Below are 17,668 nucleotides of genomic sequence, written 5' to 3' on the forward strand. Positions count from 1 at the left end.
TTTTGTTGAATGTTTAGTTGAAGTCCAGTGCAGTCTTATGATACAACTGAACTGATCAGTGCATCAACTGTTATGTACTGATATTAACAGTTAATGTGTTTGATCTAAATGTGTCCCCAACTATTTTGGACGGAAATTGAAGCTTGTATTTGAGTGGGAAACCAGCTTTCAATTTGATTGGTTGCCGCCTAGTGGCAGCACATATAAATAGCTGTCAGTCTGTCGGTTGAGTTCAGTTCTGTTATTCTGCAAATAAACCTGTTGCATTAAATCGGTCTGGTTAATGTCTCCAAGAACCCACTACACAATAGTGGCAACAAAGGTGGGATGCTGCTAAAGAAGAGAGCTGACTCCTTTCAGGTCTGAAGTCACTGGGTGACAGAACAGGCACAAGAGTCCTGGTGGGACCAGTAAGCCACACTGGAGGCACAGTTGTCCTGAGGGATCTGTCCCCAGGATCTAGGCAACTCAGCTCCTCTTGTAGCAGAAGGCAGCGACAAGGACCTCACTGAATGCCTGCCATGGCCAAGCTTGGCAGGCTCAATGAGTTTGATGTCTCCCACCCAGAACAGTGGAGGTCCTACATCTCCAGAGTGGACAACTATCTGGCATTGTTCAAAGCATTATGGAACGGATACCTAAAAATGTACCAGGCATCTGCCCCTATTTTGATGATGTCCTGATAGCAGGAGAATCTGCAGCAGTCCTAGCAGATCGCCTCAGAGCAGTGCTTCAACGGTTCTGTGAAGCGGGGTTAAAGTTAAAAAAAAGAAAAGTGTCAAACTGGAGTGGACTCTACTGATTTCTTGGGATTCCGGATAGATGCTGCTGGAATCCATCCATCAGAAGCTAAGCTAAAAGCTATCCAACAAGCCCCTAGACCTAAATCCAAAGGGGAGCTGCAGGGATTTCTGATATTCCTACACAATGATCCATCTGGTCTGGCAGAACTTGTTCTTGAAGAATAGATGATAGTTCCTGCAAAGCAATGCATTCTTTTCCAAATTCTCCCAAATTGCTTAATAAAATGTTTCAGCATTGTGCAAGATCCAGTATTACTTAATAAAATGTTTCAGCATTGTGCAAGATCCAGTATTAAGGTAACCAGTCGGTAATTACCCAGGTCTTGTTTTTGTTCCTTTTAAAGGTAAGAATATTAGCTTTTCTTCAATCCTATGGCATCATGCTCATCCTCTAAGATTTTTCAAAGGTCTTAGGAGCTTTAAGATGAATACATGAACTTTTTCAAGACTCTTGGATATAATTAATCTGGTCAGTCATTCAAAATGGCTGGCTATTCCCCTAAACATATGTTTTTGCTTATCTTGGGTTATCAGTTTCACCTTGTGTCATTGTTTCTCTTAAATCCATTTGAATAGATTCCCTTTAGAGAGAAAAGTCACTTGTTAGAATCTTTCTGTCCTCTAGCTTTTCTGACTTTCTTTTTGCAGATATTAGCTTTTATCTGTAATTCAATAATTGCAGGTATGTCTTCTGCATGATTATACTCCCTTTCCATTTTCTGTAGAGGTCCCTTTTAATTCTTCACTCAATTGAAAGCACTTTATGCAGCCACAGAAGTTACCTAAGCAGTTTCTTATTCTCTTTTTTTCTTTCATTGGGATACTGTATGGTTAGGAAAGGGACACGGTGGCTCAGTGGGTTAGGATGCTGAGCTTGTCGATCAGAAGGTCGGCAATTTGGTGGATCAAATCCTGAGTGCCACGTAGCAGAGTGAGCGCCTGTTACTCGTCCCAGCTTCTGCCAACCTAGCAATTCGAAAGCACGTAAAAATGCAAGTAGAAAAATAGGGACCACTATGGTGGGAAGGTAACAGCGTTCCATGCGCCTTTGGCGTCTAGTCATGCCGGCCACATGACCACGGAGACGTCCTGGGACAAGCGCTGGCTCTTCGGTTTTGAAACGGAGATGAGCACCGGCCCCTGGAGTTGGAAACGACTAGCACGCATGTGCGGGGGAACCTTTACCTTTTACCTTTTATGGTTAGGCAGTTCCCAATCTTCCTATATTTCCTTTGACTGAAGGATTTCTGACAATGGGATCCTGCCTAATACTTCTCAAAATCCGCTGAAATTGACTTTCCTGAAATCCAGTGTGCATATACAACTTTGCTCCAAATTAATTTTCAATTTATAGTATTTTGAATCTCAAAATGATGTGATCGCTCTCTCTTTTACCTTTTTGACCAGCTAATTAAAATCAGAGTCAGTCCTATTTTCTTCTTCAACCTTGTGGGAAATGAAACAGTAAGCAACAGTAACCACTGAGGAATAATTTTGATCTTATAGTCAAGCTGTTTTCCAGATATTGAAGTTTTCTGTTATTACTGCTTTCTTCTGTGAAATTTCTGTGATCTAGTTCAGGACTGCATTCTCTAGATTTTCTGCCTAACCTGGCAGTCTATTACATACCCTCACACAATACCTTGGTTGTTTCCCTTTCCTTATGTTCCTACCCAAATATTGTGCACATTAAGGAAGATAGAAGCCCTAACATTTCAGTTAACAAAAAAAACCCACATACAAATCAATATTTACATTTTTATTCTCATCACCCACTGGAACACAGAATGGGAGTGATTAGAACCCTACACCACCAGGCTGAATTGCCTACCAGTAAAGAGGGAAAAGAAAAATAACTAAAACATGTCAAGGGATCCCTCAGACGTTGTGGTTATCCTAACTGGACCTTCATCAAATTCAGAAAAAGAACCAACAGGCATTCCTCCATTACAGACAAAGAAGACATCAATGAACGTAGCAACATACCTCTGGGAGGCCACGCTCTGGACGGTCCCCAACCAATAGGGGCCCACGGAGCTGTGGCCAGGAACAACGCCCAGAGGATCAGGGAGAGAACTGTTTGGGCGGCTGAACCACCAGAGCTGACGCCAATTAATGAATCCCTCCATCTTGCCTTCTACCCACTCTCAACCACCCTTGCCCACTCTCTCCCCACAGGACATAACGGGCCTGGGTGCAAGCCACGGTGGCAGAGTGGCTTGGCCTTACACCTGCAACCCCATAAAGGTGAGAGCTCTATGGGGTTTGCTTCACCCAGAGTACGTTCTGGACCACCCCCGGAAGCAGAGTCACAACCCATTGTGAGAGGATGAGGAATGGCCTGCTTCTGGGTGTTCGCCCGGCCAAGTGGCAGTGGCAGGGCGACGATCCAGAAACGCACCTACCCGACTCGACCCTCCTACAATTCACCATCCAGGGGACTGCCTTCCCGGAACCCCTTATGACTATGCTCGTTCAATACTCCAGCACAGTACTACACGCCCTCAGGGGTTCCCCACTCTCCTGGGTGCGACCCGCCTGCATCACATCCAACCTCAATGACGGGCCCAACCACTGGGCCTCTGAGAGATGGCCGGGCAGGGTCAGGGGCCTCCAGCATAAGCCCAACAAGAGGCCCCTGATTAAGTTCTTAGCTAAGTTTTTTGTGGGGTTAGGGAGGGGGGAGGGAGAAGACTATGGTTGCGCGGGAAAGGCACGCCTTCCAGCCACCATAACGCATGCCAGGCCCACGACCATTCGCGACGGCGTACAACGAGGACCAGTCGCCGATAACACCCAGTGGCGTATTGACAAACATCCCATCCCTAGGATGGTGGGGAATGGCAGAAGGTGCACAGACAGAGGGCCATATCATCACCGGGAGTGTCATCTCCGCTCTGTAAAAGCGGTGAGACGCTCCGACCCTCTGTTCTCCCCCGGAGGACCCGGGAGCAAAGGTGCGCCCCCTCCCATGCTAAGGCTGGTCTACCTGAATGCAAGGTCCGTAGCTAACAAAGCCCACCTCATTCGTGACCTAGTGGAGAGCGAGCATGCGGACCTGGCTTGCATCACAGAAACCTGGCTGGGCCCAGAAGGTGGTGTTCCTCTGGTTGACCTCTGCCCGCCAGGTTTCCAGGTGCTGCACCAGCCTCGGGCTCATGGGAGGGGTGGGGGAGTGGCAGTTATCATCAGGGAATCCCTTAGCCCGCGAGAGACCACCGTCCCTCAGATGGTCGGGTGTGAGTCTCTCCTACTGAGATACGGCCCAGGGGCGCAGTTGGGCCTGCTGCTGGCGTACCTACCACCTAATCGTGCAGCGGCGGCCCTGCCCGAGCTACTCGATGCCCTCTCAGGGTTGGTGGTTGAATTCCCAAGACTCATGGTCTTGGGCGACTTTAATCTACCGTCCCTGGGAGGATCGTCAGAACTGGCTCGGGAGTTCATGGCTTCCATGGCGGCCATGGACCTGTCGCAAATAATTTCTGGACCGACTCATGAGAGAGGCCACACCCCAGACTTGGTGTTCTTGTCTGGACGGTGGCGTGATGATATCGGTGGGGGCACCACAACTGTTACGCCCCTGTCATGGACCGATCACCACCTCCTGCGGCTAGACTTCCCCCTTGCCACCCCCCACCGTGGGTGCACGGTGCCAGTCAGATGGTACCACCCTAGGCGCCTAATGGACCCTGATAAGTTCCAGGCAGCGCTTAGGGACACGCATGCACTCCCTGCTCACAGCTCGGCGGATGCCTTAGTGGAAGCCTGGGAAAAGGCAGCCACGGAGGCTCTGGACCGAGTTGTACCCTTGCGGCCTCTGACCCGGCGCAGATCCCAGCGAGCCCCATGGTTCACCGAGGAGCTCCGGGAGATGAAGCGTCGGAGACGGGGCCTAGAGAGCCGTTGGAGATCCAGCCGATCCGAATCCGACCGATTGCGACTAAGAATCCTCACCAGGTCTTATCTCGCTGTGATAAGGGTGGCAAAATCCAACTATTTTTCCACCCTCATCGCGTCCGCAGATAATCGCCCGGCTGCCTTGTTCAGGGTGACTCGCTCCCTATTAAACCAAGAGGTGAGGGAGGAACCCTTGTAGGGTCGAGCCGAGGAATTCGGTCAATATCTGCTGGATAAAATTGCTCGGATTCGAACTGGCCTGGACTCCAACTGGGCTGAGATGGAAGAACAAGACATGGACAGTCTTGTCGACGTCATCTGGGATGAATTTGATCCTGTAACTCCTAAGGAAGTGGACAGGATTATGAGAAGGTTGAGCTCCTCCACATGCTTACTGGACCCGTGCCCTTCCTGGCTGGCCTATGCAGCTCGAGAGGGGACACGTGGATGGTTCCTAGCGGTCATCTCTGCTTCTCTGAGTGAGGGTCACTTCCCCACCGCCTTGAAGGAGGCGGTGGTGAGACCTCTCCTCAAGAAGCCCACCTTGGACCCATCCTCTTTAAATAACTTTCGTCCAGTCTCCAATCTTCGCTTCCTTGCGAAGGTTGTTGAGAGCGTGGTGGCGCACCAACTTCCTCAGATCCTGGATGAAGCGGTTTATCTAGACCCGTACCAATCGGGCTTCAGGCCGGGCTACAGCACGGAGACGGCTTTGGTCGCTCTGATGAATGATCTCTGGAGAGCCCGGGACAGGGGCTATTCCTCTGTCCTAGTCTTATTAGACCTCTCGGCGGCTTTCGATACCATCGACCATGGTATCTTGCTGCGACGCCTCAGGGGACTGGGAGTGGGAGGCACGGTTCTGCGTTGGTTCTCCTCCTTTCTCCAGGGTCGCTCGCAGTCGGTGCTGACAGGGGGACAGAGGTTGACCCCGAGGCCTCTCGCTTGCGGAGTCCCTCAGGGGTCGGTCCTCTCGCCTCTCCTGTTCAACATCTACATGAAACCGCTGGGTGAGATCATTCGCAGTTTTGGAGTAGGGTTCCATCAGTATGCTGATGACACCCAGCTTTTTATCTCAACTCCAAACAATATCAGTGATGCCCTAGACGTGATGTCCCGCTGCCTGAAAGCGGTCCGGGAATGGATGGGGAGGAACAGGCTTCAACTGAACCCGGACAAGACTGAATGGCTGTACGTTCCGGCAAACCAGGATATTCAGAATGTCCCATTGCTTAACATCGGGGACATGTTACTACCCCCTGTTGATAGGGCCCGCAACCTGGGTGTCCTCCTAGACTCGCAGCTCTCCCTAGAAGACCACATAGGAGCTGTGACCAAGGGGGCCTTCTCCCGGGTTCGACTAGTTCGCCAACTACGGCCTTATCTAGACCTGGATTCCTTACGTACAGTCACCCATGCCCTTGTGACCTCTCGCCTAGACTATTGTAACGCTCTCTACATGGGGCTGCCCTTGAGATCCACTCGGAAGCTTCAGCTGGTGCAAAGTGCGGCGGCACGGACACTCTTGGGAGCCTCCCGATACTCCCATATCACACCTCTCCTCCGTGCGCTGCACTGGCTTCCGGTTGCCTTCCGAGTGAAGTTCAAGGTGCTAACAATGACATACAAAGCCCTACATGGCATGGGTCCGGACTACCTACGGGAGCACCTTCTGCCGATGTCAGCACCCCACCGTCCTGTGCGCTCCCACAGAGAGGGCCTCCTCAGGGTGCCACCGCTCAAGGAATGTCGGCTGGTGGCCCCCAGGGGGAGGGCATTCTCAGTGGGTGCGCCGGCCCTCTGGAACAGTTTACCAACCAAAATCCGGATGGCCCCCGACCTCCGTACCTTCCGTCGCGACTTAAAAACTTTCCTGTTCCAGCAGTCCGGCCTGGCATGATAGCGTTAATTGGGGTCCCAGTTTGTTTTCACTATTGTTTTTATTACTTTTTATTGTTCATCTGTATACCTTCCTTCCTCTGTACACCGCCCCGAGTCCCTCGGGAGAAGGGCGGTTTATAAAAACTAATAAATAAATAAATAAATAAATAAACATTGTCATTCTGTACGTTGCAGGAATATCTGAAAAGCTCAGAAGAATTTTCAACCAACACAACGTACTGTACATGTACACTTTAAACCCAAGAATACAATAAGGCAGAAGCTTGTCCACCCCAAGGATAAAACACCCAGACAAAAACCGAGCAATGTGATATATGCAATACGATGCAGTGAACATGTGCAGATCTGTATATTGGTGAAACAAAACAACCACAAGCACATGGTACAACATAGGAGATCAAACCCAACAGGTCAAGATTCAGCTGTCTACCTGCATGTTAACAATGAATTGCCCTCTCCCAACAGAGGGGGAAGGATCTTTGTAGATCTCCCATCTACAAAGCAGCTCTTGCAGCAGTGCCAAGAAGATTCCACAACCAATGCACCCTGAGGGCAAAGATAAACTGCCAAGGGGCCTCAAGAGTTCTCACAAAGAATGCTAATGGACCAGATGACTACAAAGAAATACAATCCTTCCACCCCCACCCCCAAGTTAGAACCTATACTCCATCCTCTCCCCCCCCCAAAATCACAACTGATGAAGTTTCTTGGATGAGAAATTAAATGTTTTGTTCTTCTTCCTCAAGGAAAAAACAATCCAGCTGCCTTTTGAAAAAGCACTCTTTAGAGAACTATGATCTGGATGACTTAAGAATCTCCACAGACTTTTATGTTTGAGTTTACAAATCTGATAAAAATGATTCTAGGTTTCTGGGTTTTTCTAGGGCAGCAAATGCAGTCAGCATTTCAATATCTTTGTCAGGTTCAAATTGGACCTCAGGCCATTAATTTTAGAAATCAAATAAGTACTATAGTCAAATCGTTGTTCCAGTTTTCTCTGACATTCCTTTGATCCTTAAATTATTTCTCCTGTTACAAGCCTATAAATCTGCCAACTCAATCTTTATTTCAGAAATATTCTTTTGAGTCTTGCTTGTCTCTAAAGTATTACTTGTGGCCATATTACAAGCTTTGCTGCCTACCTGAGCCATATCTGCCATTTGTCATGACATTTCCTTAAATTGTTTCCTCATTGCTCATACGTACCTGCCCAGTCTTCAATTACTCCCACCATGTGTTTATATCATTCTGTCTTCCATACTTTTTAAAGTTGTTTTTTATTTGTCCAATTATATCCATATCAGATGTCTGTCCATGCCTGTGAGGAGTGCTTTCTTCCTTCATTGCTTTTTCTTCGTTGCTGGAAGGGATGCCTTTTTAACCTTCTCCAGGTCTTCCAAATAAGCTTTAATTCCCTTTTCTTTATGCAGTATGTCCTTCCTTAATATCCTGCTTAAATTATCTTACTACTTGATAAAATATTTAGTAAGATAACTTAACAATATTAGAAAAAATAGCTAGGTAGGGGAAAAACCAGGAAGCTCAGCATGCCATCTTTATCAGTGGCTAGCCATAAACCTCTGCCCCTCCTTCACATAAAATGTTTCTTCTCTCCTTTTATCTGTCTTATTCCTTTTAAATAAACCATACCTTTCCATCTTTGCATTTCCATTTATGACTTTCATTTTATTAAATTTCAATAGGTAAAAGTAAAGGTTCCCCAGGACATGTGTGCTAGACATTTCCAACTCTAGGGGCCGGTGCTCATCTCCGTTTCAAAGCCGAAGAGCCAGCGCTTTTCCGAGGATGTCTCCGTGGTCATGTGGCCGGCATGACTAGACGCCAAAGGCACACGGAATGCTGTTACCTTCCCACCGTAGTGGTCCCTATTTTTCTACTTGCATTTTTACGTGCTTTCGAACTGCTAGGTTGGTAGAAGCTGGGACGAGTAACAGGCGCTCACTCTGTTGCGCGGCACTTGGGATTCGACCCGCCAAACTGCTGACCTTCTGATCGACAAGCTCAGCGTCCTAACCCACTGAGCCCCCATGTCCCTTAAATTTCAATAATGCCTACTAAATTATATTCAAATTCCTGCATGAAAATTTCTATTTCTTCCCCTTGTTTCCCCATGCTCTGCAAGTTTGAGAATCACTAGAATACTTGAGTCACATAATTTAATGTTCCTTCCTTCCAGACAACCTACATATGCCTCCCAATCCTGTTCCCAATGCTTGACATTACACCATCTTTTTCATCCCCTTCAGGTTTCAATTTGAAGCCTTCCAGATCAAGTCTGCAAAGCACCTTCCCAAAACATTCTTCCTCTTCCCTCAAGAGACTTCTATTATTCGTTTGCAATGTTCTTCTCCCTCTTCCTGGACCATATCCTTCAACAAGAACATTGAGGAAAACACCACTTGTGTCCCCAGCTCTTTCACCCTCCTTCATTAATCTCTTGCAACATCTTCATGATTCCATCATGTTATTTATTTATTTATTTATTTATTTATTTATTTATTGATGGGATTTATATCCCGCCCTATCTCCCGAAGGACTCAGGGCGGCTAACAACAAAACATATAATAAGTACATAAATCAAGATAAAATGAAATTGAGAACATCAGTGCAATAAAAAATTAGAGAATTTAAAAAATGAATTAAAAATACTAAATATAAATTAATTAAAATGCCTGTCAGTCTAGGTCAGCCTGGTGGAACAGGTGTGTTTTGAGGCCGCGGCGAAAGGATTGGAGGTTTTGGGCTATCCGAAGCTCAGGGGGGAGGTGATTCCATAGGGTTGGCGCTCCCACAGAGAAGGCCCTCCCCCTGTGGGTCGCCAGCCGACATTGCCTAGCTGACGGTACCCTGAGGAGGCCTTCTCTGTGTGAGCATACTGGACGATGGGAATTTGTTCCCGGCAGCAGATGGTCCTGCAAGTATCCCGGACCTAAGCCATGTAGGGCTTTAAAGGTAAGTACCAGCACCTTAAATCTCACCCGGAGGGCAACTGGTAGCCAATGCAGCTCACGCAGGAGGGGTATAATATGGGAGTATCGGGGAGCTCCCATCACAACCCGTGCAGCTGCATTCTGCACCAGCTGAAGCCTCTGGGTGGTCTTCAAGGGCAGCCCCATGTAGAGAGCATTACAGTAATCAATACGGGAGGTAACGAGTGCGTGGGTGACTGTACGTAGGGCATCTCGGTCCAAAAAGGGGCGCAATTGGTATATAAGACGAATCTGTGCAAATGCCCCCCTAGCCACGGCTCCAATGTGATCTTCAAAACTGAGTCGTGAATCTAGGAGGACGCCCAGATTGCGTGCTCTATCAATGGGAGGTAACATCTCTTCTCCTATATGTCACTTGTTCCCATTTGTTATGTCATTTGATGAGGAGAAAGGAATAATTGTTAGAGTACATAAAGAGTCTCAGAAACCTTTTCTTCATATCTTGATCTGTGGCCCAGGAAGACAGCACATTTCTCTTGGTAAACTATCCAACTGAAAGATTACTGCTTTGCTCTCCTGCTCTCAGTAGGGAGTCTCTGATCACCACTACCTGGAGGCAGGAATATTTACCTTTTTGGAGTTGTAGAGTCTTCTTCTTCCTTACTTCCTGATATTTGTGGGCAAGGCTTTTAATCTAGGAGGTCATCGGAAGGCAGGCCCTGGAATCAATTCTGAAGGTTGAGAAAATAAGGGTTGTTTTATTTATAGACCAGGGCCTTTATGTCACATCTCTCCATGTCTCTATTCCTTCCATTTTTATTTTATCTTCTGGGAGACTTCTTGGCGTCATCCTCCCACAAGTACATTCTGTTTTAAATTGAAACATTTCTTCCTTTAAAAGTTGAGAGGTGGGCCTTTAGTCAGGAGGCCAAGCAGCCTGTGGCAGGTGGAGTCTCATCATCTTTAGGAAGCAAAATTAAAAAGGCCTGTTGATCATGAGAGAAGTTCTCTAGCTCCATGTTCTTCTGATGAATAATAATCCACAAACAAAAAATCTTCTCCCTAGACCTCTTTACCAGATGTGGTGGTGAATCGCCCTGTTCTCCTGTTTATGAGGGTTCTCAGTCATTTCCCTGTTCTACTCCTTTAGTGAATTTATTCTCTGAAAGCTGCCTTTCTTATATGTCCTCTGAAGCTGCCTCAGCCATATCAGCCAAAAACAAAGGTAGGTCCTTACATCCAGACAAAGTAGGCAGTCAGCAGCTTTCAAGAAATAACTGCAGGAATCAATTAGCAATGCATAGGAAGCAGTCAGTAGAAGCTAATCTGTAATCTCCACCCCTCTGCCCAGGTCTTTCTCTTCCTCTTACATAGTATTTTCCCTCTCCTCAGAGGGAACTCCTCTGAAAAACTCCTGCTAAGGGTTCACTTATCTGTTTGCTCAATTCTCCTACGTTTTCATCTGGAAACATTTAAGTTGGCCACTTCTGTACTTAGGAACATCATTCTTTTTAGATTCATCTGGCCTCTGTTTTGACTGTATTTAAAAGGACCTTCAAAACTTGGCTTTCCTCTCAAATCTGGACTGCAGTGAGTGGTAGGTTCTCTGTATTTCTTTTGGCTTTTTCCTGGACATTTCCCATTTGTATTTTATCTGTATTATAATGATGCTTTTTATTTTATGTAACCCACGGTAATTAAAGAATTGGGAAGCCTCTTAAACTTAATGAAATAAATAAAATAAATTACTTCTGTTTATTACCATATAAAATATGTTTGTTAATAATCATATGTATGAGAATAAGGTAACTGGGATTTTTTTTTTAAAAAAAGGAAAAAATGGCATTTTTTTCTAAAAATACCATAATACAGGAGAATACTTTTCTAGGGTTTTTTTCACCAAAGTGAGGCTTGCAATACAAAGAAGTGTAAATTGTACTTCTTATTGGAGTGACTAGTATAATTTATTAATAAAAAACTATTATTTCCTTGCTACTTATGGCAGTGAAACGTGTACTCTGAAAAAGGCAGACAGGAGAAGAGTGGATACCTTTGAACTGTGGAGTTGGAGGTGACTAATATGTATCCCATAGACTGCAAAAATATCAAAGAAGTCCTAGATCGAAACTCACCAAAAATATTTCAGGAAGCCAAGATTGCCAAACAGAGGCTGTCATGCTTGGTCATGTCATGAGAACTGTTTCACTCGAAAAGTCAATCATGCTGGGAGTGATCAGCAAAAAAGAAGAAGTGGCCACTCTATCACCCACTGGTGGGACATTATAAAGGACGACACTGGAATGATCATGGTGGATCTGAAGAAGGTGGTGCGAGATAGAGGGGCATGGAGACTGCTGATCCATAGAATGGCTGAGGATCAGACATGACTGAATGACTGATGACAACAATGATTATTTCCAGAATAAAGTATCATGCCTAGCTAGAAGTTTTAAAAAGCATATGCATATGTGTGCATATCTAGTTTCTTCCGCCTTCCTAGATTGATGCTCAAGCTTCTTTTTGAGGATTAGTTGCTATTGAAAGAGAAGGGCCTTAGAAATCTGTATGACTGAATTTGAATCGTAGTTTAATGTGAAAATGTTCATCTTGGTTCATCGTCAAGATCAGTGTGGTAAGGATGTAAGTTCCCAAAGCTTGTTTTAGATCTACTAACCTTTCATAAGATACCTACTGAGATAACTTATCAGAGGACATCCCCATAAAAAAAACCCAGAAAACAAACCAGAGGGATACTCTGTAGTTATCGTATCTCAATGTATCCTATATGCAATAAATGAATTAATTGTGGACCTCTAAGAAAAAAAATGATTAGTACATTGTCGAAGATCAAAATAGCAGGAAAAAGGTATTATTAATAGCACCATAGCATTAGTAACATTTCCTAATCTTCTTTCTGCGAGAATAAGCTAGGCTACTCTATAAATCTGCATGAAGATAATGTTCCACTTTGCTTTATAGCAATTTTGCATTATTTCATTTGTAGAATATGCTGTCAAGTTCACAGCATGAAGCTTTGCAAAGAAAATCTTGATTTAATAGTTTTGCATTACAATATTTCCTGAAGAATCTTATGATTAGCACACTATGTCTTGACACTGTGAACTACAGCTTTTCTATGGAAATAAGAGTTTAGTTAACATTTCCTTTAGCATTATAGTAGTAAATGAAAGCAAAAAGAAAGGAACCAAATCTATTAAATATAGTGATTTAAAATACTGTAATTTGCTTACAGTTTGGATGAGTTTATTCAGTGTGAATTGTTAGGGACAATTTTTATAACCTTTTAAAATATTGAAATGTATGAAACAAACCTAAAATACACTGAGCAGAGTTGGTTTTTCAAAGAAGCCCTTTCCTTACATTTAAAATCCTCATAGGTACACATAATCCTCAACAAACGAGGGCAATTTGGAAATAAACCTCCGTTTGATCATGAGCGAGAAATAGGCAGGGATAGCAATGCCTGTCCTGTGGCGCCATGCGCAGTAGTTCAGTGGGCAGTAGGACTGGAAGGAGAAGATTGTGTTCCAGTTGACCCATCCACTAGATCAGGGTTAGGCAACCCTGGCTCTTTTATGACTCGTGGACTTCAACTCCCAGAATTCCTGAGCCAGAATTCTGGGAGTTGAAGTCCACGAGTCATAAAAGAGCCAAAGTTGCCCTACTCCTGCACTAGATCAATTGAAAATGAACCCTGTCATAGAAAATCCTACCAAATGTGAAGTATGTGCAGTAATATGATTCCTGTGTGCAAAAAAACTTGATGAATCGCAGCTGATGAAAGTTTTCTTGCACAAAGGAATCGTATTACCGCGTGCACTTCACATTTGGCGGGAGTTTTTACGGCGGGGTTCATATCCAATTGATCTAGCGGACAAGTCAACTGCAACACAACCTTCTCTTTCCACTCCTCACTGCCCACTGAACTACTGTGCATGGCGCCATAGGACAGGCATTGCTATCCCCGCCTATTTCTTGCACATGCTCAAACGGAGGTTTATTTCCAAATTGCCCTTGTACAACACAATTGGTACCAGAATTTTCCCTTGCCAAGCCAGATGATTGTTTTAAAAGCTGTGCATGATTTAACAACCTTTTTTGCCACAGTTGTTAAGTGAATCACTGCAGTGGTTAAGTGAATCATGTGGTCATTAAGCAAGTCTGGATCACCCCATTGATTTTGCTTGTTGGAGGCCTGCTAGGAAAGCTGCAAATAGTGATCATGTGATCCCAGGATTATGCAACTATCGTAAATACATGCCGATTGCCAAGCACTTGAATTTTGAATAAATGACTGTGGGGATGCTGCAACAGTTGTAAGGTCAAGGACCAGCCATTCATCACTTTTCCCAGTGTTGTTGTAACTTCAAACGGTTACTAAATGAATAATTGTAAGTCAAGGACTACCTGAATCCACAGTGCCATTCCTACCTTTTGAGTATAGCTATTTTGTTCTTATCGTGACAACATCCATGGGCAGCTAGGCTGATTTCCTTCTGACTTGGCTGTCAAAATTACAAACAGCAAATCTTGTTTCACAGTTTCAGTTGAACACGGAGGTGGGCAACTTCTCATTTTGTGGGACTGCTTTCTCCATGACTTCCTACTTGGGCTGCACTGAGTCTGGAGTGTCAATCTTTATAGTTAGCTTTGCAGACTTTTGCAAACTGACCTATTTCATTTCCCCCAATCACTATGAATTAATATGGCAACCGGAAAGGAGAGGGGTTGCCTCAAATTTTTGCAGGTTGTTATTTGTTGGTTTGAAAATGCACAGGTTGCCGCTGATCATTCTCACATGACTTCAGTTAATAATCATTAGCTGCTGCAATAGTGTTTGTGATCATGGCCTCATGGAAGGACCCTCAATAGTAAAACAGGAGTCAACAGTCAAACAGGCTGTCGGCAGGCCCAGAGGAAAAGAGAGAGGCTTTTGGAGGAGTTGGTGGTGGCGGCAGCAGCGTGCTCCAGGGGCGAAAAGAAGCAAGGCCTCTTTAAGGAAAGGGTGGAAGAGTCAGCATCAGAAAAAGGAAAGAAGGCGAGGTTGTCAGAATACAAGCTAACTTGAGGGCTAATCCACATGGAGCCCCATTTCCATCTGTCCTGTTTGCCATCGTTCACTCCCTAGAGACTAAAATGGACAATGTGAAATTTGAGCAGGCCCCGAACAAGGAGTATATATCGGAGGTGGTGACCCTTTGAGAGCTGTATGCAATGAAATTTCATTTTGATGTATGCCGATTGGTGTACATTCAAAGTGACAATAAAGTTATCATCATCATCAATAACATGACACCGCTGCTAAAATGGCAAATGCAATTATTGCCTGCCTCAATAAATACATAATATCCAAATCAGAAAAAGCACTGATCAAATCACATCTCAAATTCTGGCAGGGTGGGGTGGGGGGGGAGAAGAGGTTATGTTTTAAGAAAGTTTCAAAGAAACTGGACCAGCTGCAGAATAAGACAATGAAGATGAGTAAAAGACTACAGATTAAGTCTTACAAGAAGTGACTGAGAAAATGGATGGACGTATGGAAAGACAGGCAGACACATTTTACACTTTTATGCTTTGCATTCAAAAAGTCCAGGTTCACTTTTTAGCACATTCAGATACTACTGTTAGTAAATACGAATGAAACCCGGTAGCCAGTCAGTGTAAATAATATTGCAATAATCTTAGTGTAAGAGAGGCTCCTATGTTTTTGATATTGTTTTCTTAATGCCTCCCTGTTAGACTTTCAAGGTAGATCAGGCCAGGAAATAGAATTCAGGAAGACTAGAACTGTATTTTATTTATAAGCCTGGTTGTGTCTTTTATGTCTCTCTGTCTTAAACTCCTGGGAATTGCAGGGGAAGAGCTAGTGTGAAGTTCACTGTACCTATCTGAACTCAACACATTTCAATAGAAGAGAATATATGTAACTCAAGGAAAACACTTAGCAACAGAATAATATGTTAAATCTAGAAAATTATATATCAGTTTAAAATATTTTTACTTACTTTGTGTTGTTCTGACAGCATTTCTTGCTTCTTCATTGATAAAACACTCTTGTCTGTTGTTTTCTCTTTCTGGCCAAAAGTGGCAAAATCCAGCTAAAATATGACAACATATTTTCCATCAACTTTATTGAACCACATTCCACATTTCTCTATTTTCCTACATAAAGTAAAATAAAATCCTGACTTCCAATCTAATCCTGCTGTAAGAAAGTTTAATAAGTAAACTCTCGGATACATTCTTACATATGATTGATATGCTTCACAAAATGTACAGATTGACTAGGCCTATAGGAGTTTAAACTTTGTATGCATGCCTTTGAATAAACATATGTAGATGCCTGGATTTCTAGTGGAAGTAATATTTTCATATTGGGAAAAAATTATTCAGTGTTAATTGTAGCACTTCCAAGTATTAAAATCTAAAGAAGACAAGTCTCTTTTCTTCCTTTTTAAGACTCAGTCCTCCCATCTTCTATGCATTTAGATTTATTATTCTTTACTAAAAATATATATGTAATTGATCACTCATTAGAACAACATGAAACCATTATCTATCATTTCATGTAATATATATAATGTTACCACAAGAAACACATGAATGTAATATCTTAATATTACCACAAGGATATATGTAATTGATCACTCATTAGAACAACATGAAACTTCTGTTTCACAAGGTCTCCTAAAATGCAAAATAAATAAAAATTAAAAGTAATGTACAAATAAACTCAGAGAAGGGAGGGAGGGAGGGAGGGAGGGAAGGAGGGAGGGAGGGAGAAGGAAGGAAGGAAGGAAGGAAGGAAGGAAGGAAGGAAGGAAGGAAGGAAGGAAGGAAGGAAGGAAGGAAATGTATAATTTACTTGGGCAATTATTTGTATTAAAATATATATGAGAATATGAAATGTAAGAGAGCTAAGCATATGATTACTATCATCTAGAACAATATAAACTGTATCCTCTCAATAACCTGTTCTGCATCATACATAAGGATTGAGGCAGATTAAGATAATGAGATAAGGATGAGGAATTTTAGGATTGGAAATATTTTCAACAGTAATGTATATAGGATTACAGGTTGATTACTCCAGAGCCATAGCTTATACAACTATCTTCTAGTATCACTTTTAGTTTTGTAAAAATGCCTAACAATTATCAGCTAGGTGTTATCAGTCACAATTAAGTTGGTAGATCTTTAAAACAATTTCTGCTTTAATTCAAATGTTTACAAAAAAGTGTACATTCTGAACATAGAAAACATATTTCATTTGCTTAATCAATGGGATTTCAGCAATCTTACGTTTAGAATTTCAATCAGTGTCACCACCAATTACTAGCACTGTAAAATTTTATCAATTTCTGGGAGGCAGCGGAAGTCCAGGGAGCCTGGCCTGCTATGGTCCATGGGGTTGTGAAGAACTGGACATGACTTAGCGACTGAAGAACAACTATTTTATGCTACTGGGAAACTCAACTATTTTTAAAAGAATTTTTAATTTTTTACCTTTTTATTTTTTATAAATAGCTCAAGGCAGCAAATATACCTAATACTCCATCCTCCTCCTATTTTTGCCACAACAGTCCTGTGGTTAGACTGAGAGAGAATGACTGGTCCAGGATCACCCTGCTGGCTTTCCTATCTAAGAACTAGACAAGATTAGAACGCAAATTAAGCCAGGACCTTAACCATTAAACCAAACTTGCTCTCTACCGTGTATACATGAATGCTATATTTATAACTATTAAAACTACATAACTCCTTGCATTTTAAACTGAATACTTTGATCCCCAAACTCTAATTGTAAGCTACGAATGGATTGCTAAATATTCCACAAATACAACTAACAAAACTTTGGATAACAGCATGACACAAAAGAAACACACAATCTCAACCTCGCTCATGTATATATAAAATATAATGTGGCTAATTCCAGTGTTTTATTTATTTATTTTATTTTTTATTTTAATTCCATTTATATCCCGCCCTTCTCCGAAGACTCAGGGCGGCTTACAAGCTTAGCAGTGTTTATGCATTTCCCACTGAAAGCCACTGAACTTAAATTTAGATTGGATTCTTCCTAATATGCTAATT

At 43.3% G+C, this 17,668-nt stretch overlaps 1 protein-coding gene across 1 annotated transcript in view; it reads right to left on the reverse strand.

Moving 5' to 3' along the window:
* The window catches only part of DCDC1 (doublecortin domain containing 1), a gene marked incomplete at both ends in the record, with an annotated part of 271,836 nt that overhangs the window by 168,602 nt on the left and 85,566 nt on the right, over positions 1-17,668 (reverse strand). The window contains one exon of the mRNA XM_083357546.1: positions 15,580-15,672. Within this exon, the coding sequence (XP_083213672.1) occupies positions 15,580-15,672 (93 nt within the window). The remainder of the gene's footprint in view (positions 1-15,579; positions 15,673-17,668) is intronic.

This window comes from Vipera ursinii, assembly GCF_947247035.1.
Source record: "Vipera ursinii genome assembly, chromosome: 1".
In the NCBI taxonomy this organism is placed as follows: Eukaryota; Metazoa; Chordata; class Lepidosauria; order Squamata; family Viperidae; genus Vipera; species Vipera ursinii.